The sequence below is a fragment of the Ochotona princeps genome, chromosome 23 (assembly GCF_030435755.1).
Source record: "Ochotona princeps isolate mOchPri1 chromosome 23, mOchPri1.hap1, whole genome shotgun sequence".
Lineage (NCBI taxonomy): Eukaryota > Metazoa > Chordata > Mammalia > Lagomorpha > Ochotonidae > Ochotona > Ochotona princeps.
In genome coordinates this window covers 12609768-12633837 of record NC_080854.1, presented here as the reverse complement: position 1 = coordinate 12633837, position 24070 = coordinate 12609768, and the positions used below count along the sequence as shown (strand labels likewise).

The following is a 24070-nucleotide window of genomic DNA, read 5'->3' as shown; positions in this document are numbered from 1 at the left end:
ACACGTGACTGAAAGAGCTTGCATCTAATAGCAGTACACTTATTTAGGCTCCCATTCTGAGCAACAAAGAATGACCTTAAGATGTAGTTCATTGTCATGGAGATTTAATGACCAGTGGTTTCAAGTCTCACTTTTTCCTTTATGATGGTTTATACTTCCAGATACCAAACAAGATGGGCAGTTACACAGGGACACACAGTTTTAATAGATACTGCAGACACAGACCCCGTCTTTTCTCACTTGGTGAATAATAATATGCAAATCATGGGTGATACCAAAGTGTTTATTGTAAATGTAGTGACAAATACATTGAGAATAATTGGCATTAAAAAGGAACTAGAAAATTACACGTTTAAAGTATGTGCTTTTCCCCCGCTACTTTGAAGTAATGGCAAGTACCAACATTTTAAGTAATGAAATACTTAATAGGATGGTCCATTGTCACATAATTTCTTGAGTGTATCTTCATTAATTTTTAAAGCAGTTCACCATGGATTTCAGTTTCAATTATTCTCTGTTTTTATTAATTCTGTAATGATCTGCAAAATCTTGTCATCTGAGAAGAAAAATTACTCATGAGTAAATTCAATACAACTATTTTTCCAGTGTATGCTCATATAAGAGGTTTATTTCATTAAAAGTTCTTAATTTATAATACCAAATTAATAGCAACAATATTTACTATAAGCTACAGATGCCTACAAAATATTTGTTGCCCAAAAATACTTTAATTATTGCTACAGTCATACTACACATACTTTGAAAAAGAGTAATTAATTTGAAAAGGGTTGGCATTTGAGTCTGTATAGTCCAAGCTTTTAAGAGACAATGTGATTAAATCCTAACTTCTTTATAAGGAATATTTCTTTGAAAATCTCTGTAGGACAATAAATTTTTCAGCTTTTTGTCCAGGCTAAACATACACATCTCTACTAACTCTACCTTGCTCTTTGGAGCATAGTCATGGGAAATGAAGAAACAGCTGTTGCCAGTTTCTGCATATTCGGCCTAAAGGAAACAAAAAAATTCTAAAGGAAGTGTTCTGGGAGAGGTGTCAATAGGGAAATGACATACTTCGCTCCATAACAAAGCAGTTGAATGTCAACGGCTCTGACAAATACTGCAACACAGGCTGCACTGTTTACCAAGGGGGCTTTCGTCAACAGCTACTTCGACTCCCATCTGAACAGTTGCTCTGTCATTATGACTTCCTAGCCAGGACATAATCATTTTCTAGGAAGACGTAATCACCAGGGTTGTCAACACTGAAATTCTACATGTTTATTAGACACTTTAGTGGAATGCCAAATGGTAACACCAGGAATTTTGAGAACTGGGCCCGTGGCTTGACACTCAGATGCTTGAGGGCCATAGTTGGCAGTGAAAGAACAAAGCTGATGCTTGGCAGGGTGCAGGCACTTCAGAAAGTTCTCAATGTCAAGTATAGAAAGAACCTTGGCTTTTAATTTGAGGAAGAGTAGAATGAAAAAAAAGCACAGGAACAACTTCAACTCCTTCTCTTACGCAGGCCTGACATTCTATTACAACTTTTCTTTATAAGTCCAGAAAAAAAAAAAAAAGAAGACTGCTCTGTACTCTCTCCTCCCTCTCAGATTAAAAAATGTGTATGTTGCATCTGAGAATAAGCTCTGGTTCCTCTTACAGCAAAAGGAAACAGTGAAATAATTTTAAAATTTATTCTGCTTAATTTAGAAGTTGAATTCACTGTGTTTTATGTGAGGATTTCTAAGGCTGAAGTTGCACGGCACAAAGCTCATCAAGAGGAGAGCCCACGTCCCTCACCTACTCTGCTGAGACCTGCTCTAGGTAAGGCTTTAGTGCTGACGCATCCACATGCAGTTAACCACAGGCTGTGCAGCCTCAGGACAGCAGCACTGGCTCAGCAGCTCCTGGGCGGCTTCACTAAGAGGATTAACGGGAGAGGGAGACTGCAATGTGGTACAGTGTGCTGAGCCAAAAGAAAAAAAGCATCATTTCTAAAATCTTTCATTCTCTTACAAAGTTTTTCCATGCATTAGCACAAGCTATGTGTATCCACGTATATTTACACACACACACACACACACACATATACTCATGAACTGCCTTCTACTTACATTATAGTCAAATACTTACTTTCAAGGGACATCTTTGGATTTTCAAGCTTTTTTCTTAAAACTGAATCAATGAGCACCCTCAGTTGCTTGAAAATGACGGCTATCTTTACAGGGGCCTATTGAGACAAGTTGGACAAAACTCAGGGGAGTGTGCTTAAATAAGCCAAGATATACACACACGCATCTTATACTCTGTATTAGCATATCTTAATTTTTTTTAAAGAAGATTTATTTATTTTTATTGGAAAGTCAGATATGCAGAGAGGAAGATCTTCTGTCCATTGATTCCCTCCCAAGCGGCTACAACAGCCAGAGCTGCGCCGATCTGAAGCCAGGAGCCAGGAATTTCCTCCAGGTCTCCCACACGGGTGCAGGATGCCAAGACTTTGGGCCTTCCTCGACTGCTTCCCAGGCCACAAACAGGGAGCTGGATGGGAAGCGGGGCCACTGGGACACGAACCGGCATCCATGTGGAATCCCGGCACGTGCAAGACAAGGACTGTAGCTACTAGGCTACTGTGCTGGGCCCAGCATAGCTTAATTTTAATGAGGCATATAAAAGCAACTATTTTTGATAATTTCATTATTTATCCTATTCCAACACTACACAACAATTATTCTAATAATTATTTTTTTTTTTCTCTTAACATTAACTCTGAAAGAAGTAAGACTGCAGTTTTGGGGAGGGAGCCTTTTAAAAAAGTTCCCTGAGGTATAACTTAAAACCATGAACATTTTATTTAATTGAAAAAAATTTTAATAAATTTAAGGAACCATCAACACAATCCAGCTACAAAACATTTCTTCCACAAAAGCTTCCTCACAAAAATTGAATAGATTTCTGGTTTTGTTAAAAATTCACATTTTTAGTCAAATAGTTACCATGGTAAAGAATAACAGTGTGTTAGGTTTACTTAGGATGATCAACTTCTCCCTACAGAGAAACAGACTTTTTTTTTTATTAATTACATTGCATTATGTGACACAGTTTTATAGGCACTGGGATTCCTTCCATCCCACCCCAAATCCTCCCCCCATGGTGGATTCCTCCACCTTGTTGCATAACCAAAGTTCAAGTTCAGTTGAGATTCTTTCATTGCAAGCATATACCAAGCATAGAGACCAGCATCTTATTGTCCAGATAAGTTCAACGGAAGAGAAACAGACTTATTGCCAGAGATAAGCACACTAGTTAGTGATAGCACAATTTCCAAGGCCAACATAACTTGATTTTCAACTTTAACATATTCAAATAAAACTAGATAGGCATGACAAAATAAGGAAGTCTTCAACACAGTCTAAGGGGAAGAAATTATGCAAAGTCCAAGTTTTCAAAATCTCTCCGTGGTTGTGGAGGCTGAACCCTTCCATGTAACCCACCAAAAGCAGCTGTAGTGTTTACCTGAAAGTAGATCCAGCCATCGACAGACAGGAGACGTTCCCGGTGCTGAACTTCTATGTCACCACCAAAGAGTAAAACTGGGAAAGGAGTTATGAGGGTGGTTTCCCTCAGGTACACTCGGGCATATCTTACCTACGCAGGAGAAAAGTTCATGTTTGCCAATGTTTAGTTAAAGCCATGATTCAAAGGGGGACTCTATTGTAATTTATAAATATTTGCTAACTAACTTAGGTGCTATCTCCCACAGTTCCATTACCCCATTCACCACACCAAAAACATCATTTTTCTCTTTTTGTGAAATACTCATTATTAACCATCTATTCGCCCTAACTGTCTTTATTTCAAGCAGAAAGATGATGTTCCTGGTTGGAAACCTTGCTATTCTTTGATTTAATTTAAGAGAAGCAAGCCTTTTGTTTGCTTAGGAAATTGTACAACTTGACATTAAATATCAATACAAATTAATGGCTCAGTTTGCAAGCTGAATACAATTCTTGCTTGGGCATCCTATCTTGACAACTGGAATTTAAGAGACGAACCCTTTACCTTCTCCTGGTATAAGAGCCACCCGTGAGTCTGCAAGTCCCGGTTTACTGACGACGGATGCACTTGTGCTTTGCCTTGGGCCGTCTCCACAATGCATGCGAGTTTTTCTGTAACATCCACCGACTTTGTGTAGATTATCTTCCCCACGTTGTCGTAAAGCCCAGCAGCCAGGACAGCTTTTAGAAGGGCCATTTCTTGGAAAGAGAGACTCTGTGAGGTTTTGTTTCCTTCCCAGTTGTTGCAAGTTGTAGAAGATGAAAATCCTGCTGCTTTGACCAACTTTATTAACTCCTGCTTCACATCCTTGATTGGTTTGTTAAAAAGAGACAGCCAAACTTGATTAAAACAGAAATTTCCAAATAACCTTTTAACTTTTCTTACAAAGTTTATGAACAGCAATTTCATTTAACCTAAAATCATCATCTGAAACATTTTTCTAGCTTCAGTCAAGCCAGTCAGTGTAAACACTGCAGAAGGATCAGTGTTTCTCAAAATACACAGGATGTAAGTAATTAAAAGGTGATGTTTACATTTAGGATATCCTTTAGGTTTTGAGTTTGGGGCCTAACGGACTTTGATTCCAGAAAGACCACACAAACAGCTGCTCTCACACCTCAGAATTGAGATCTGTGGGTGGGGGAAGGGAGGGGTGGTGGGGAAGAAAAGGCTGGCAGCAGGAATGGGCGGGACGAAGGGCTAAGCCGAAGAAAATACCCCTTTGTGCCACCTTACTGGGATTCAAACTGGTGGAAATCCCAGTCAGCCCAGAGGGGGCAGTTTCTTCAGTGTAGCCCTTATCTGCTGGAAAAGGGTGGTGTTTACTCAAGAGAGACCCCTCTGACATTCCAGCAATTATTTTAAGTCATAAAAAATAGTGGGTCAGGCCAGGAGTGACAGTTCGACTGGCTAATCCTCCACCTCCAAGCAGCAGGATCCCATATGGGTGCAGTTTGTGTCCTGGTTGCTCCACTTCCCATCCAGCTCCCTGCTTATGGTCTGACAAAGCAGTGAAGAATGACCCAATGCCTTGGGACCCTGTACTTATGTGGGAGACTTGGAAGAAGCTCCTGGCTCTAGGCTTCAGATTGGCTGAGCTCTGCTGTGGCTACTTGGGGAGTGAGCCAGCAGATGGAAAATCTCTGTCTCTCCTTCCCTCTGTAAATCTGCCTTTCCAATAAAAATAAATAAATCTTTAAAAAAAGTGGCTTCTCCAAGCTATAGGTTGCTTTGTACCTAGAAATATTTCTTCTTTATCGAAAAATTATTGCTTCAGGCCCATCCAGCTCTGGAAGATCTCTGTTCTAACTGCTTACTTATATATAAAGCAGAGGCATTCTTCCCAAATGCACCTGTTCTAATCACTCCTCTGACTTTCAGAGTGTATATAAAGAATCACCTCCAACGTTAACAGTGACGTTCTATTCAGAAAGTTCCTCCGGCAGTACGCCATTTCAGAACGGTAACCTCCTTCCTGCTGTGCTTTCTTCCACCTAGAAAAACAGACATTAAGAAAATGAACACAGTCCATCACATTTTCTTTCCAAACCAAAGTCAGGCTTAATTAAGTGACAACTTCAAAAGAGGAGGCGACTTGCTGGCTGTAGCAGCAGTTTTTGTTATATAAAACAATTTCAACAGCAATACAGGTACTTTTGTTTATGTGTAACAATAAATTATTGTTATTTCAAATATGAGGTAATATACACAAAATAGCAAATATACTGGTTTTAAACTTGAAAAAAGATTATAATCTGAATAGGGTTAGAATACCTAACATATCTTAAAAAATAGAAGAGGAAAAAAAGTTTGAATCTTAAATCTGTAAGGAAAGTCAAAGAATTTTTATCAAAAGTAAACAAACCTGAGATCACAGGCATGTTGATGACAGACTGTTTCCTTACCCCAGATATGCATTGTAGATTGTCAGGTGGTCTGAATCCGCTATAGCCAAAGCAGACTTTGCAAGGTCGGCTTCCTCTTTGCGACCAATTGGTGTGGTAAAAGGGGACTTCTCTGTCATAACTGCAGCAAGTGTTGCCTGTTTGTAGGTAAGCAGCTTAGCATTAATGTGCCATACACAGAAAGCTGATTTATAAAAGAAAATAATTTGAAGTTGCCTGTTACTTTCTATGCATTTATTATGTTTTATTGCAGCTTTTATTTTTAAAAAAGATTTATTTAATTTTATTAGAAATTAGAAGGAGAGACAAAGAGAAAGATCTTCCATCTGCTGGTTCACTTCCCAAGTGGCTGCAGTGGCCGGAGTTAAGCCAATCCAAAGTCAGGAGCCAGGAACCTCTACCAGGTCACTCTCATGAGTGCAAGGTCCCGAGGCTTTGGGCCACCCTCTGCTGCTTTCCCAGGCCTCAAGCTGGGAGATGGATGGGAAGTGGAGCAGCTGGGACATGAACTGGCACCCATTTGGGATCCCAGTGCATGCAAGGCGAGGACATCAGCCACTGAGCTACTGCGTCAGGGTTTGCAACTTTTATTTTCATTTTTAAACAGCATTAGTTTATATATATTTTTAAAAGATTCATTTTTATTGGAAAGACATTTATAGAGAAAAAGCTAGAGAAAGATCTTTCATCTGCTGGTTCACTTCCCAAATGGCCACAAGAGCCAGAGCTCAGCTAAGCTCTGAAGCCAGGACTTGGGAACTCCTCCTGGTCTCCCACGTGGGTATGGGTTTCCAAGACTTTGGGTGATCTTCTACTGCTTTCCCAGGCTGTAAGGATGGGAAGTGGAGCAGCTGGAATGCCAGTGCCACAGGCTGGAAGATTAGCCGGTGGCACCAGCACACTTATCTCAAGTCCAAACATTCAAAAAAAATTTTTTTTTATTATTTTTTTAAAGATTTATTTATTTTTATTGGAAAGGTGGATATACAGAGAGGAGGAGAGACAGAGAGGAAGATTTTCTGTTCGATGGTTCACTCCCCAAGCGGCCGCAATGGCTGGAGCTGAGCCAATCCAAAGCCAGGAGCCAGGAGCTCTTCCGGGTCTCCCACGTGGGTGCAGGGTCCCCTGGCTTTGGGCTGTCCTCGACTGCTTTCCCAGGCTACAGGCAGGGAGCTGGATGGGAAGTGGAGCTGCCGGGATTAAAACTGGCACCCATATGGGATCCTGGCATGTGCAAGGTGAGGACTTTAACCACTATGCTATTGCGCCGGGCCTCAAACATTTTTTTCTGAAGAGTATTGGAGTCAATGGAAATTCAGCCATGTAGGAGTGAAGGTAACTGAGCTATGATTCTAGTATTACATCTAACCATATAATATTCTATAAATCTCTTAACACTGACCTTTTTTTTTTTTTTCTGACTGTTGCTATAACCTCTACTTCACAGACATGGAGTGAAGTGCTGTGTTTTCTTGGAGGTGCGGGGCAGCGTTATGGCACATGGATAAAGATGCTGCTCACAATGACAGCATCCCATATAAGCTCCAATCTGACTCCCAACTGCTCTAATTCTGATTCAGCTCCCCAATAATGTGCCTTGGAAAAGAAGGCCTATATGTTCTAACCTCTATACTCAAGCGGGGGATCCAGATTCTGAAATGTGACCATTTGGGGGATGAGCCAGCAGATGGAACATCTTCTTTCAAATAAAAATAAATCAAATTTAAAAAGAATTAAAAGAAAAAAAAGTTTGGATTATACAAAAATTCATTTGTTGTTCCCGTAGCTTTTCAGATAAACTACCATGACCGAGGTTACTTGTAGAATCTGGCACAATTCTAATGAGGCCCCATTTCTAACACTAAAGAAAGACAGTAGAATACTACAGAATACTATGCCATTCACTCTGCATTTTTTTTTTTTTTAAAGGATCCATCCACTTCCATCGGAAAGGCAGATTTACAGAGAGAAGAAGAGACAGAAACATCTGCCGTCTGCCGGTTCACTCCCCAAGTGGCCACAATGGCTGGAGTTGAGGCAATCCAAAGCCGGGAGCCAGGAGCTTCTTCCTGTTCTCCCACTTGGGTGCAGGGGCCCAAGGCTTTGGGCCACGCTCTGCTGCTTTCCCAGGCCATAAGCTGGGAGCTGGATGGGAAGTGCAACATTGGTATACTATATGTGCCAATTTGTGTCCTGGCTGCTGCACTTCTGATGCAGCGCCCTGAGTGGCCTGAGAAAAGGAGAGGATGGCTTTAGTGTTTGTGCTCCTGATACTCCTGTGGGAGACTCCGATGAAACTCTTGGCTTCAGCCTGGCCCAGCCCTGGGCTGCTGCAGCCAAATGGAGAATGAACCAGTGGATGGATGCTTTCACATAAACAGACAAATAAATAAGTAAAATTTTCTTTAATGAGTGAAAAATTATTTCCAATGTTACTAATTTCTCAGCTGCATAATACCTAAAATGAAGTAGCAGCAGCAGCATTTCACTCACCACTGGGTCAAGACAGCCAAATATGGCACCAAAAATAAGCATCTTGCCAATCTTGACATTCACAGGTAAAGCTGCAAGGTGTTGCCCTAATGGAGTTAGTTTAGGCTCATTTAGTTCACAAGCTCCAATTTTTCGTAGTAAATTCATTGCATTGCTGATTACTTGAAGCTGAGGAGGATCTAAGGCTTTGGAGAGGAAGTCTTCTGGAGAGCCAAGATTGCATTTCTGCAGATTGAAAAACAGTGATACAACTGGCATGTTATTACAAACAATTAACACTATCCAAAGAGAATGGTGTGAGCTTAGTCACATTTCTTATAATTGGGAAAGTGCAGTGTGTGTGTGTGTGTGTGTGAGTGTGTGTGTCTGTCTGGTAGGAGAATGAGATCTTCTGGTATACATTTTTATTTTCTTTTAAAGAGTCAAAAATTTAAAACGGAAGGATATTACAGATCTTTTACTCTAGAAATTCCTTGGCATAGGTCAGAGTTTCTCAGTGCCAGGACTAGTACCAGCCAGGAGTTGGGGCTGAATAATTGTTACTTTACAGAGTTGTCCAGTGCAGTGCCATCTGTTTGGCAGTATCTCCACCAGCAACTCTACTGATACAATACCAGTAGCACATACCATCTACCCAGTTTGGCAACTAAACTGTCTGCAATGTAAGCTACCTCCTGGTAGGCAACACTACTCCTGTGGAGAACTACCTACCTAAGTTATAAAGATACATTTTAATATGTAAGTAGGAATGTTTATGGCAAAATCAAAGCAGAGTGGATTTACTTGTAAAAAGATGAGGCAAGGGATGTGTTAAAGTATGAGTGCCTAAAAAAATGTATCACATAATGCAATGTAATTAATTAAAAAAAAGGAAATGCAATAAAAATATGTTTAAAAAAAAAAAGTATGAGAAAGTTAAAGCAGCACAACTAAGTGTGAGTCTTCATTTTTCTTTTTCCTAGAAAGGAGGAAATAACTTCATTCCCATTCTCTTGAGATTACCATAATATGCAGACATAATTCCTCCAGAGGTACACGTAATATTTCAGGAACAGAATATTCCATAAAGCCTTCAAATCTGAAAAAATAAAACAACAGTATGTATTTTCAGGAATGCGGACAGTATGAATAAACGCATTTTAAATATCCAGCCCTATGCCATACCTTTCTCTCGTGTACATTCGGAAACAGAAGCCATCTCGGACCCTCCCAGCTCTCCCCTGGCGCTGCAGGGCACTAGCTTTGCTGACAAAGGTTTCAACCAAAGAACTCATCTGGCTGTTCTCATGGTACCTAAAGAAGTGTTAGTAGAGAACAAGTAAATCATTGACTTTTCTAAATCAGAAGCGTTAGAAATATTTAACCCTTAAAATTAAGTTAGGGGCCTGAGTTGGGGCATAGCGAGTAAGGCCACTGCTGGCAGTGCTGGTATCCCATATGGGTGTCGCTGCTGTCCTGGCTGCTCTACCTCTGATCCAGCTCCCTGCTACTAGCCTGGGAAAGCAGCAGATGAGGGCACAAGTGGCTGGGCCCCGTCACGAAGGTGGGAGAACCTGATGAAGCTCAGGCTTAGGCGTGGCTCAGCTCTGGCCACTACAGCCACTCAGGGAATGAATCAGAAGATGGAAGACCACTTTTTCTTTCCTTCTCTCTTTATAACTGACTTTCAAATAAATAAATACATCTTTAAATAAATGAAGTTGGACAGAGGCTAAAAAAAGCTCATCACTGTGGATCAACAGTTCTCAAGTTTCCTACTTAAATAATTTAGCAACCATTACATACTAAATCTCATACTACCAAATTAACAACTCTGGCACCAATTAAAATAAACAAACAAAAAAAACTAACTTATACTTTCTCAAAGTAATCTGACCATGGAATCTTCTTTATGTTAATGGAATAGCTAATAATTACACAATTCTTCAAAAACAGTTTGAGAAGTGCCACCATGAATATTACAATTCAACATGCCTTTTGCAAGACACAGTTAAACCCTAAAAGCATTGCCCCTAAAGATACAATGCAATTAAGAATTTCTTTATGGGGCCAGTACAGTGGCATAGCATATTCAGCCTCTGTGGTGTCAGCATCCTGGATGGGTGCCAGTTCAGGTTCTGTCTCCTCCACTTCTGATCCAGCTCTCTGCTTACGTTCTGGGAAGGCAGTGGAGAATGGCCCTTGGGTTCCTACTCCCACCCGGGAAACCCAGAGTGAGCTCCTGGCTCCTGACTTTGGAGGACAGGCCCAACTCTGGCCACCTGGGGGATGGACATTGTTTGTCTGCCTTTTCTCTCTGTAATTCTGCCTTTCCAATAAAAATAAATAAATCTTTAAAAATTTCTATACTATTAATAAAAGCCTTTTTCAGGTACTGCTGGAGTTTCCTACTGAGAATGGGCTATACAGAAAATAAACCAATAAGTTGTACTATCCCCCATTTATGCAACATAAACATTAAAATATTTATGAAGTAGTACTCTTGTTAAGGATTCAGTTAAGACTATACTTATTATGTTCCTGTGACTGCATCAGGCATTTTTAACTGGCACATTTTCATTTCCTCATCATACACAGGAGGAAAGTGATGATTAGAGGTTATATTACTTGCTCAAGGCTACAGATCCGAAACTTAAATCCTACTGATTCCAAAATTCTTTGTGTCTATGTGATTCCACAAACAATGCTTTTATTTATAAAAATAATGTAAATAATTCTTTTACTAAAAATTATTGACAAATCTACAGAAATTCACATTCTGAAAAATATCTTGGCAGTTTTCTCAAAGTAGCAGCACACTGGCACCAGTCACTTCAGAGTCCATGGCCTGAAATTCTGGCATTTATTCTTATGTTTCCTATAGTCTTTCTAAAGATTTTTACATTGGGCACACTGCAGAACGTTTAGGATTTTCCCTAAAATGATTCTGATTTCTCCTATGAATTAAAGAGTCTCAAATTCTTTCCAGGTTAAAAATGTTTTGATTTAAGCAATTCAAACTTACTTATTTTCTTTTGTTCTTCCAGTATCAATTACAAATACAACATCTGGAATAGTGATACCCGTCTCTGCAATATTGGTTGCTAAAACAATCTGGAAATAAACAAAAAGCTAAAACATTTAGACATGTTTCCACAATATTATATGATGATTTAACTTCTTTTCATAGTTTGAGCCCATGACTTTTTAAAAGTGAATTCCAACTTTAGTTACAACATTTTATAATCTGTGTAATTTTAATTTGCTCTAATTAGTATAATCAACTCCAAGGATTTTGTTTCCAACAAAAATACCATTCTGCTAATTCTCGTCAGTCACCTTAAAAATGACAGAAGCAGAATGGCAAACTGGGTTAGAGAATGGAAACAGCTCAGCACAACCCTTTATGATTATTTTGGGGAAAAAAATACAGCACATTACTGAGCAGAACTAGGTTGTACCTGGCTCCTTATGGCTTTTTGTGAACACAGACAGCGAATCTTTTTTATCTCTTTGGCCTCAATTACCTTTAGTGTAAATTACATAGAAGATTTATAAAGTCTAGCTCTAAAATTCTTAGCAGTTATGGCTGAATAATGCAATATGTATTTTTTTTTCCTGTTGAACTCTTGGAAATAAAACATTTGGGAAATTCTAAGTTTAATTAGTATTTATTGTTCTATTTCAAGTTTGTACTTCAATTTTGAATGGCTGCTTCACTTACTTATCCATGGAAATGGAACCCATATACTAAAAGCCTGATGGGAGCTATGGTGACAATTCTATTTGATTAGGGTGCAAAACTTTGAGAGGTAACTCTGGGTGGACATTGGGTCAGCAGTTAAGACGCTGCTTGTGATGCCCTATCACAGTGTGTGGGTTCAAGTTCCAGTTTTGCTTTCAATTTCCAGCTTTCTGCTCAGGAGTATCCTGAGAGCTAGTGGTGATGGCCCAAGTACTTGGCTCACTGCCACACATGGCGGAAAGCCAGACTGGGTCCTGAGCTCTTGGCTTTATAGGCATTTGGACAGTAGAATAGTTGATGGAAGATCTCTCTGCCTGTTTTTCTGTCTTTAAAAAGAGGTGGAACTCATCCTCAGAGAATATCTTAACAGTGAAGCCTAACTGTTACAGACCAGAGAATATTCTCTAGACCCCTGGAGTTTTCACAGCAGCTGGGAAACCATCAATTTGACCTAAACCCACTTAAAGATGGGGAAAGTGAGGATGAGCTGTTGCCGAAGGCTACAAAAATAAACGTGGGACCTGAACTGAGGCCTCCCAAGACCCAGGCAGGTTCCTTCTAGGGGTTCTGCAATCCCCACAGGTTCTCATTACGTTCCAAACTGTGAGAAACTCTCTGGGTAGCATCTCCTTCATTGAGATCCTGAACAGAGGACACAAGGAATATTCGGAGCTTCTTTCCTCACACCTGCTGGTCTATGAACCGTAAAAATAATCATGGTCGAACAATGCGAAAGGACAAAAAGAACCTCCTGGGACCGAAATAGCTCCTGATATGGAACTCTTTCTGATGCTTTCTTCACAAAGAAAGTAGTGCTTTTTCTTTTATCACACCCTTGCAACTATTACTAGTACATGATGTAGGTATTCAAATGCTGGGTCCAACTCTGATTATTTTCAATTGCAGAGCACATGCAGTGGGCCCTGCAGTATAATAACTCTCTTTGATGTTATAAAGTCACTATGTTTTCATGAAACAGTCTCAGGTAGAGCAAGTAGGCATCTAGTCTGCAGAATTTTACCTTCCTGACTCCTGCAGGAGGAAGTGTGAATGCTGCAGCTTGATCTTGAGTTGAAAGAATAGAATGCAGAGCTATCACTCTATATCTGAAAGTTAAAATCATAGTTCTTAGCAAGAGTTTCTCTTTAGAAGACACTGCAAAGAATAACAAAATTTATTTGCATATAGGAAACAATTTAAAAAGTTTTAATTTTACATTAAAAAACATAAAATGGTCCGATGAAAGCCCATATACATCTATCATAGAGGAAGGATTTAATATTAATAATTGTAAGTTGAGTATCCCTTCTTTGAAATAGCTGGGACCAGAGTATTTCAGATTTCAGGATATTTGCATATATACAATGAGAAGATTTGGGGATGAAACCCAAGTCCAAATACAAAATTCATTTGTGTTTCATATGAACCTTATATACATGGCCTGAAAGTAATTTCATACAATATTTTAGTGTACCTGTATACAGACTGTGACCTATCACATGAGGGAAGATGGGGAATTTTCCACTTGTAGTTTCACGTTGGCATTTAAAAAGTTTTGGATTTTGCAGCACTTTGGATTTTGGGTTTTTTTAATTAAAGAGACTCAACCTGCTTGTGAAAAATAGAAATTACAGAACTTTTAAAATTCTGATATTAATGTGATAACCATGATGGCAGCAATAAGTTAGATTGGAACAAATATCAATAGCTGATTTAGAATGGAAGGATGATAAACTGCAATCTTGGAGTTTTGAACAATTCAGGGGGTTGCTTCTGGGGATTTAGCATCTTACTCTTAATATCCTTAGTCATACTAATACAGTCAGTACAGATACAATGCCTAACAATTTTTTTGCTATGTAAAATGCTGCAAGAGAATATTTTTAAAATGTTCTTCACCATAAATAATTTTAACTTAAATTCAAAGACTTGAAAACTCTGATCAAGAGTTTTAATCTACTATCTCTGTATCATACAACTGCCATGAATACAATGAAGAGTTACAGTTACCGTTCAGAATAAAATCTTCTGTCATTTGACAGGAGGTCATACAATTGCTGAATATGAGCAAGACCAGGTAAAAAAATCAATACTGCTCCTTCAATATTTCTGTATTGGGGACTTTTGTCTGAAATTAAGAAAAATAACATATTAAGACATTTCCAGTTAGTGTGAATGTTTTACCCACATCAACGATGACACACTAGAAAAAGAAATATACCTAAATATACGAGAAGTTCCAAAATGAGATCCAGGTTGATTTTATAAGGATTCATGTAGAGAATAGCATGCTGAGTGCGGTTACTATACTTCTGGTAAAATGGATTTAAATCAGCACTTGTTCCAGTCTGAACTGGGATGTATTCCTAAAAACAAACAAAAAATACAACCACAGCTGAACAACAATATTAAGGACTTTCATAAGACAAGCGAAAAAGGAGGCATTTACAATTACTCAAATCCATATTTTTATCTTTGTCACCGTAATCATTCTGTTAAATAGGAGTCAAAAAGTATAAAATTACACATCTTTCCTATAATTAATTTTACCCAGCCCAGACATTGAGCAAAATATCTTTATCTTGGCATGTGTACACTAAAAGAATTGTAGAAAAACCTTCTAATAATGTATGTATTATTTCGTAGTGACTACAAAGCAACCATGTCAACAGAGGCTAAATTTTTTTGTATTAAAGTTCATTTCTACCTCACTCCTTCTGCAATCTACTTTGGCTACTGAATTCCAATTATCTCTTTTGAAATAACTGATGTAGTTTTTCTAAGGATGTGATTTCCATCTCTGGAGTTTAAGGGAATTATTTTAGTTTTTTTTTTTTTTTTTTTTGGCTTATCTGCTTAATAAAAGGCAAAGTAACTTAATTTTGTTACCATTAGATTGGTTACATCCAATCTTATTTCATTCATTTGAATATGAATACAAATGAAATATGCATACAATGAAAATGCTGGGGTACTGTTGGTTGAAATACAGAGTAATGCAGCCCTTGTGACATTTCTAAAAACAGGTCATCAAGTCTAACTTCCTAGGAAGATCTGTGTGCTCGCCTGAGGCAACTCCACTCTACCGCCTAGGATTAATATGACTAAACAAAGGTTCCCAAGAAAACCAAGGTGCAGGATCCATTTTTGGGACCACTGCATCCTGATCAAGTATGGTGCTGCAACAAAATAAAGATCCTCACTAGAGTCTGCTCCTCCATAACTGATCATTGCTATGAAACTTTGACAGCACACACCAGCATATAAAAGACAAATAAAAAATGACTACAGGCTGTAAAATAGTTGTTATGACATGACTTTGAAAATTTGTTCACGCACTTAATACATTCATTTACAAATTACACTCAAATTTGGTATTTTAGCGGTTTGATTTACAAATTCTTACAGCAGCTTATGTTCTAGATGTCAATATCATATATCTTTCAAAATGGTTTTTACCTGATACTTTTTTATTCCACCTGCTTTGCTTGTAACATTAACAGTTATTTCTTCTTCCTCCTCTAGAAATTTCTGACAATATTCTGAGTCCTTTTCCAGTACAAAGCCCGTTTCTTCTATTATATCCTCAAGATGAAAAACCTGCACAGTGAGACACATAAAGGTTGAACATGTAAAGGCTGTTGAGGGAGTTACTATCTTTTGAATGTAATCAAATGTCAGTTTAGAACATAATGGATTTTTTTTTTTTCATTTGGGAATGAAGAACTTTATTGACATTATGAATCTGCCTATAAAAGTTTTGGAACAAGTTATTTTCTCAGGACACATAAGCAGGGAGTTGGATGGGAAGTGGAGCAGCCGGGATATGAACTGACATCTGTATGGGATCCCAGCAGATGCAAAAATTTAGCCACTAGGTTACCGTGCTGGGCCCACAAATTATAGCACTGAGTTGTTTTTTTTTTTTTTTTAAATATGAGAGTGGTCAAAAAAAGAGTGGAGCGCTCAGAAAACTAAATAGGCAAGCCTTCAGAACAGAACAGGCTGAGAGGAAGCGTCTAAGCTTGAATTTGAGGTGTGGGTGAGGAAGTGATCACTTGCCTGAATGTGGATGTAATGATTTAGATGTGGAAGTCAAGTACCCTAGCAAAAGCACTAGGACCAGGACACTCCCTGGTGGGAATGCAGTTTATGCTTCTACATACATTACAAGCAATATTTACCTCAACAGGGTAACTTCTCCCTGAAATTCTCAAAATCGGGCAGTGTGTAAAATATGTAGAAAATTTTTCACTGTCCACGGTGGCACTCATTAGAATCAAGTGTAGATCAGATCGTTTTTGCAAAATTTCCTTCAGAATAATCAGTAGGAAGTCTGACTGGACACTTCTTTCATGAACCTGTTACAAAGGGAATAATTCACATATAAAGACCAGTAAGAGACTAAACAGATACTCAAACCTGAAAATTAACATTTAGTACCATCATCACTTAGTATTTTAGTCTAGTTGTATGTTTCAAGTAAGTTAGAGCTTCAGAATTGAAAGCCAGTAAAAACCAGCATGGCAAGGGCCATTGCTGGGTCAGGTCAAAGCTAATGGCTTCTTCCAGGTCTCCCATATTGACAGCAGGCACCCAAACAGTGGGGTCATCTTCAACTACTCTTCCCAGGCCATCAGCAGGGGAGCTGGATGGAAATGCAGCAGTCAAGACAGGAACCAGTGCTGGTAGGGCATGCCGGTGTCACAGACAGGCACAACGTGGCTGTTTGCACCTTTTTACTCTTCTCGTATTTTTCTAGCCATAAGAAAAAAACAAACAACCAACCAACCAATAAACTGTACATAGTTGAAAATTTAAAACCGATGAATGGCTGAACTTTCACTAGAGTTCTCTGAACTTAGTGAATTAACAGACATTCACAGGGCCCGGTGCAATAGCTCAGAAGCTAAAGTCCTCGCCTTGAATGCACTGGGATCCCATATGGGCACCGGTTCTAATCCCGGCAACTCCTCTTCCCATCCAGCTTCCTGCTTGTGGCCTGGGAAAGCAGTGGAGGACAGCCCAAGGCTTTGGGACCCTGCACCCGCGTGGGAGACCTGGAGGAGGTTCCTGGCTCCTGGCTTTGGATTGGCACAGCACTGGCCGTTGCGGCTCACTTGGGGAGTAAATCATCAGACGGAAGATCTTCCTCTCTATCCCTCCTTCTCTCTGTGTATCTGATTTTGTAATAAAAATAAATAAATCTTTACAAAAAAAAAAAAAGACATTCACAAAAACTTTAGGGGAATTTTTAATATTTTCTAAATAATAAAAATGCTGTTATGTCTTCTTGAAAAATTACACACGTGCAAATTAGTTTACAGACTGGACAAATAGGACATTTAAAATAATTCTGGGCCACCATGGTGGCTTAGCAAGCTAATAGTCCACCTGTAGCACCGGCATCCTATATAGGTGAAGGTTTGAGCCCTGACTGTTCTGCTTCCTGTTTATGGCCTGGGAAAGCAGCAATTCAGCTCTGGCTGCTGCAGCCATTTGCAGAGTGAACCAGTAGATGGAAGACCTCTTTGTCTCTCCTCTCTCTGCAAATATGCCTCTCAAATAAAAATAAATAAATCCTAAAAAAAAAAATTCTGATATGAAACTTGGCATAAATGTGTGCTTTTAAATTTGACTTAAGAGGGAGCATATCTATCTATAAAGAAAATAACATACTGATGAAAATTTCTAGTCTTAAGGACTACAACAGATAGATAATACCATTGAGAGACAATACCTAGTAGAAATATAGACTGAGTCAAATTGGGTTTGAATCCCAAGCTTCAGAACATACTTGGCTATGTGAACCTGAGCAAGCTATTTGACCTCACTGTGTCTTAAGTTCCTCAATGATAAAGACAATACCTACTACATAGAGTTGCTGGAATGAGCTAATGAATCTATATGTAAATATAAAAAAATATAAATACACAAAATCCTTTGAGGAACATTAAGCATATTGCAAATGTACAATACTTATTAAGTAAATCAGTTAAAATGAGATACATCTGTTAAAGGAAACTAATTATACGAAAAATATCTGGTGTCTAGTGAGTATGAAGCAAATCTTAGCAATGTTACAGATAATGGCCATTTAAAACAGTTATGTTTAGCATTTAGCTGGACCGAATTCTAGAATCTACTCACTTCATCTACAATGACATGAGACACATTAGTTAGCAGACCGTCTTCTTGCAGTTTCCTTAGCAAAACCCCTGTTGTGCAGTAGAGTAACCTGGTAGACTCACTAGCTCGAGACTCCATCCGGATTTGATATCCGCATAAAGAATTCTGCAGGGAGAACACAAGGTCACGGTTAAACAGTCATGAGCACCTGGAAAGCAGACTTTCATCAGTGAAATCCAGGTTCTGCTCTTGTTCCCATATGGAGCGACCTAAGTTTACTCGGTGTAAATGTTTTCCTATATTTTTCGTATTTTCCTTCCTATGTTTTTTTATATAAAAAATTACAAATTTTGTCATTTTAAGTCGAAAAACTGCTTTTTTCAACAAGACAAAAAATTGTTGGAGGTAAAGACACAATTGACTCAGATCAAAATATGAGATCCTCAGGAACAGAGTTTTTAAAAAGCTTTGAATTTGGTTTACTTTTCTATTAAGAACTCATAAAGCTTGCCACCATTATCATACAGCTGGTATCAAGCCAGTCGTGCCCACTGGGAATTCTGAAAATCACATTTAATCCCATGACAGCTTTTTGTTCTTCAGGCATCCCTTTGTCTTATGTCAGTACATGTCTGCCATCTCCATATGGGGCAGAAACCAAGTGCTTTTATCCACCGAGGTTCTATGCCAGAAACCCAGAATATTTGATAACTTGAGAGATAAAAATATTACTTTGTTATTACCATCACCAGAACCATTCAAATTGTAAATATTCTGAATTAAATGAGCTTGCAATTTATCATTTTTGGTTTAACCAGTTTAATTCATTCTTATACTATGCAGTGACCCCAGTTAAGGCTTGGTCAGTTTTGTGATACTTGAGTGGCAAATGCATGACAATAAATATTTAAGAACTTTTCCCATTTAGAAAAAACAAGATTTGAACATAGTCTAACATTTCTATCTACGTTGCCTTTTCCCCCTGTAATAATTAATTAATTAATTTAAATTTGAAAAGCAGAGTTGCAGAGAAAGATCAGTCTTCTATCTGCTGATTCCACTCCCCAAATGGCCACAATGGCCAGATCTGGGCAGGTCTGAAGTCAGGAGCTAGAAACTTCTTCCAGTTCTCCCATATGGGTGCAGGGGCCGAAGGACATGCACCATCTTCCACTGCTTTCCCAGGCATGTTAGCAGGGAGCTGGATAGGGAAGTGGAGCAGCTGGTACTCCAACCAGCGCCCATACGGATGCTGGCTCTGCAGGCAGAGGTTTAGGTTGTTATAACATAGAGCCAGCCCCCTGCTCTTTGCAGATAAATGCAAAATCATTCATGGATACAATATGAGGAAAAGATGTGCGAAGGCTTGAGATGATATTAACTAAACGTATTTGTCCATATTCTTTGAAGGTTCCACTTATGTAATATATTTGAATATTCAATGATTAAAATTGATATTTCTTCTCTCTCATATGAAGTCTCATATGATAGAATTACTGATAATCCCTCTCCTATGAAGGATAGGGGCACCGTAACACATTCACTAACGAAAATGTGAAAAATGCTCTAAATGTGCTCTCGAGCACCAGTTAACAGGCAAAACTAGGATATGGCCCAGGTTCCGTTTTGGTGCCAGGAGCCAAGGTGAGCGATGTTGTAATTCAGCGGAGAGGAGTTGAACAACAGCTTACCCTTCCTCCAGGTCCGTTTTCGCAGCCCAACTCCTCACAAACTCTGGTGGCCAAGCTCACTGCTGAGATTCTTCGGGGCTGGGTACAGACAATGTTGCATTTACTTGTCCCCCACTCATGTAGGAGCAAATCTTCCAGCAGAAAATGGGGCACTTGAGTACTTTTACCACTTCCTGTTTCACCTGCCACAACTACTACTCGATGCCTTTTAAGAGTTTCAACAATGGAGTCCCGGTGTTTGAAAACAGGTAACTGTTGTCTCTCCTTTAACAGTCTTTGATATTTAGGTGTACTCTGCAACTTTCTAAAAAGGTTTCTGATAGGCTCTAAATCTTCTGCAACTGCTGAATCCAAGGACAGGGCAGAAAAATCCTCATCAGAGACTAAATTTTCCCAAGATTCCTCAGGATCTTCAGAGTTTTCTTTCTTATTTTCAGAATGCTGCTGTTGCAGTTGCTGCTGCTGTTTCAATTTATTCAGAAGTTTGGCGATAAAAAGATCACGTGGTTTATTGATTTCCATTTTATTTAGTTCTTCTTTTTTCTTTTCTGCATCACTCCATTCCAGCCAAACATCTCGGTAAGTGGGAGGAAGTAACTGATGAACAGACTACAAAAGAACAGCAGTTCATTACTTTTATTAACTATTGGAACTGACATCCCAATAGTAGCTTACAGGGATAGCTATAGTCCTCTTAAAATGTAATTATACACTCAAATTCACAAATTATTACTCCATACTTTTAACATTCATTCATTTTCATGCACTTGAAAAGCTGAGAGATTGGCAGGGAGCAAGAAGTGGGGGCAAAGGGTGCTGGGATTGCTGAAGCCAGAAGCCCAGATTCCATCCAGGTCTTTTATGTGGGTGGCAGTAGTTCAAGAACTTCACCCATCAGCCGCTATCTCCCAGGATACCTTTGCAGGATGCTGGATTGAAGTGGAGCAAACCAGCACACCAATACAGGATGCAGGTGTCCCAAGTGAAGTTCAATCCACTACACCACAATCCTCACACAGTTATTAATGTAATACAAGATATAAATGTATACAATGCAAATTCATAAACAGAACATCACATTCAGCACTGTAACTGACCAGCTGTACACAAGACTTCAGGTGAATAGCTGTAGCACTATGCTTTAGCTTCTCCTCTTAAAAATGTGACTAACAATAGTACCTCCCTTACTGACATACTCAGGTTACCTAAGCTAATAGCTGTTAAGTGTTCATTCCTTGAAAATTGTAAACTGCTAAACAAATGTTTATCATTTACTTCTGTAGTGGCACTAAATAAAATGTAGTCAGATGGTAGAACATTTCTATAAGCAACAAAGATCCTTTAATATTCTAGCAGTTATACAATATTATAGGCCAAAGTATTTTAACTGAGCTATACAGCATGGAATCTCTCTTAACTTGGAGCCATAAGAGAATCAATGATTCATCTGGCACTGATAGCTACTTTTATCAAGTAAACACAATTCTGTTACCTTAATTTGCAAAATGGGGGGTGGGAAGACATTAGGAGCTTCCACTGCCAGAAACTGGAAAGGAGCTACTGTTTGCAGTTATACTCAATTAGTGCCTGAATTTTTTGGTGATTAAAAAAATTCTTTATTGTAGAAAGAAAATGCTGATAACTGAAGAAAAAAAAGTGTATTATATCCGGAGAGCTGCGGGAGAGGACGTCTAGCTCGGATCCCGAACCCAGTCCGCCATGTGCCCATGGCTCATGGCGGGCTGGGCCCGGACATGCCTGGGTGCGGCCTGCTTCCTTCTGGGGTGAGTACGCCGAGGGGGGAGGCCTCCGTGACTGGGCATGTCCGGGACCCACCCAACACCCTCATTGGGTGGTGGGTGAACGGGATTGGGGAGGGGCGCAACCTCGGGCCTGCAGGATTTAACTTCCGGCTGCCAGAGGCGAGCCGAGGGCTGCGGGAGAGGACGTCTAGCTCGGATCCCGAACCCAGTCCGCCATGTGCCCATGGCTCATGGCGGGCTGGGCCCGGACATGCCTGGGTGCGGCCTGCTTCCTTCTGGGGTGAGTACGCCGAGGGGGGAGGCCTCCGTGACTGGGCATGTCCGGGACCCACCCAACACCCTCATTGGGTGGTGGGTGAACGGGATTGGGGAGGGGCGCAACCTCGGGCCTGCAGGATTTAACTTCCGGCTGCCAGAGGCGAGCCGAGAGCTGCGGGAGAGGACGTCTAGCTCGGATCCCGAACCCAGTCCGCCATGTGCCCATGGCTCATGGCGGGCTGGGCCCGGACATGCCTGGGTGCGGCCTGCTTCCTTCTGGGGTGAGTACGCCGAGGGGGGAGGCCTCCGTGACTGGGCATGTCCGGGACCCACCCAACACCCTCATTGGGTGGTGGGTGAACGGGATTGGGGAGGGGCGCAACCTCGGGCCTGCAGGATTTAACTTCCGGCTGCCAGAGGCGAGCCGAGGGCTGCGGGAGAGGACGTCTAGCTCGGATCCCGAACCCAGTCCGCCATGTGCCCATGGCTCATGGCGGGCTGGGCCAGGGCGGCCAGTGTGCCATTTGGCGCCAGGCTGTGCCTGCTGGCCGCCCGGCCGGGGAGCTCTGGGGTATTGGACATCTGAATCGCTGCTGAGATAGCTCTAGAGTGACCCCACTGTTTCTGGGATCTGAGTCAATCCTAAAGATTCCCAATGCCAGTAACTCTTCCTTTGAAGAACTTCCAATCCCTTAACAATGCTGAGCTTTGAACACCTATCAAGTAAAAGATAAGCTCCGGCTTGTGTAGCAGGCTGGCACCTAATGGTCCTCGGAGCAACCACGTGCAGGTGTGTGATTTACAGCTAGGAACAGTCCCAATCTGGGAAGCCACAGCTGGGATGAGGTTCCCACCAAGGGGTGTATGTGCTGGAATGGGGGCTGCGTTCTATCTAGGAAACAGTTGCAGTCACCCGAGGCACTAGTGTGGGCTGGGATTGGATGCACCAGGCCGGTTCAGATCCCAGCACCATCTGGTGTTATGGAGAAACAGGGTAGACGTGGGACTGACTAGGCTGGGTCTCAATCCCCTTCTGAGCCATGTGTGAGCTGTATGTGGGTATGGACGAGCCATGGCTGGGCTGAAACATCCAACAACAAGAGTCAGAATGGGGTGAAAGCCAGCCAGGAAAAGCCACTGTTCCTGCTAGGACAGGAGGTGAACTGAGTAGGGTTGGCTCAAGAACCCCCTGGCAAGCGCAAAATCTGGCATTGGGAGGGGTTCTGATGGAGGAGCCTGGGCAACTCCTCTGGCAGGACACAGTCCCTGCAGGTAAGCGCGAGAAGCATGATTGGAAACAGCCCAGAATAGGCCATGGAAAGTTTCCCACTGGCATGCATTCGGCATGGGTCAGGAGCAGGCCAGGCTGAATCAGTTCATGTCATCCTCTGGCAAATCCGATCACCAGAACAGAGTGTGGAATGGGCCGGGTTTGGTTGAGACAAAACCAGTACACATTCTGGAACGCCAGGGCGTGGTTGCCTGTACTGGATATGAATGCAACACCCATCCAGCACACGTGAGATCCAGGAAGGGAGGGGCAGAGCTGGCGGGGGGGTTAAGGGGCTGGTCCCCTCGCTGGACAACCACTCCCACTGGAGAGTGTTGGCTGGGATAGAGACAGACACGACTAAGCAAGGCTACAACACCTGTGCGCTGCATGTGGACAAGATCAGGGCCACAGCATCAGCTGGCAGAAGCTGGCACTGGGGACTAATTCTGTCGAGTCAAATCACAGGACCACCTAAAGAGTGCATAAACCGGGACAGAGAGACCTGGGAGGGAAAAAGTGGGTTCCCCCTTCTTGGGTCACTATTCCCGTGGGAGGGCATGAAAACTAGGACGGGGGCTGGGATGGCTAGACAGAGGCACTCAACAACATCTGTGAGGGCTGGATGGTTGAGTCGATTAGATAGAACTAAGCTTTAATACCCATTGACAAGTACCAGAGCCAAATGGGATGGGGGACAGACTGGTCTTCTGCTACACAAATTGGCAAACCAGGGTAGGGGGCAGGCTTGGTGGGGGTTATTGTGGGTCGCCCCG

At 40.9% G+C, this 24070-nt stretch overlaps 1 protein-coding gene across 1 annotated transcript in view; it reads right to left on the bottom strand.

Moving 5' to 3' along the window:
- Positions 1-271: 271 nt before the first annotated feature.
- Positions 272-24070, bottom strand: part of DHX29 (DExH-box helicase 29) — a 40544-nt gene continuing 16745 nt past the window's right edge. Inside the window, exons 11-27 of the mRNA XM_058680201.1 lie at positions 20004-20612; positions 18334-18477; positions 16368-16544; positions 15643-15783; positions 14405-14549; positions 14194-14311; positions 13205-13289; positions 11464-11552; positions 9624-9752; positions 9462-9537; positions 8460-8684; positions 5967-6103; positions 5462-5555; positions 4066-4368; positions 3520-3651; positions 2137-2233; positions 272-556 (exon numbers count right to left, since the gene is read on the bottom strand). Coding sequence (XP_058536184.1) covers positions 504-556; positions 2137-2233; positions 3520-3651; positions 4066-4368; positions 5462-5555; positions 5967-6103; positions 8460-8684; positions 9462-9537; positions 9624-9752; positions 11464-11552; positions 13205-13289; positions 14194-14311; positions 14405-14549; positions 15643-15783; positions 16368-16544; positions 18334-18477; positions 20004-20612 — 2754 coding nt within the window. The 3' untranslated portion in view covers positions 272-503. The remainder of the gene's footprint in view (positions 557-2136; positions 2234-3519; positions 3652-4065; positions 4369-5461; positions 5556-5966; positions 6104-8459; positions 8685-9461; positions 9538-9623; positions 9753-11463; positions 11553-13204; positions 13290-14193; positions 14312-14404; positions 14550-15642; positions 15784-16367; positions 16545-18333; positions 18478-20003; positions 20613-24070) is intronic.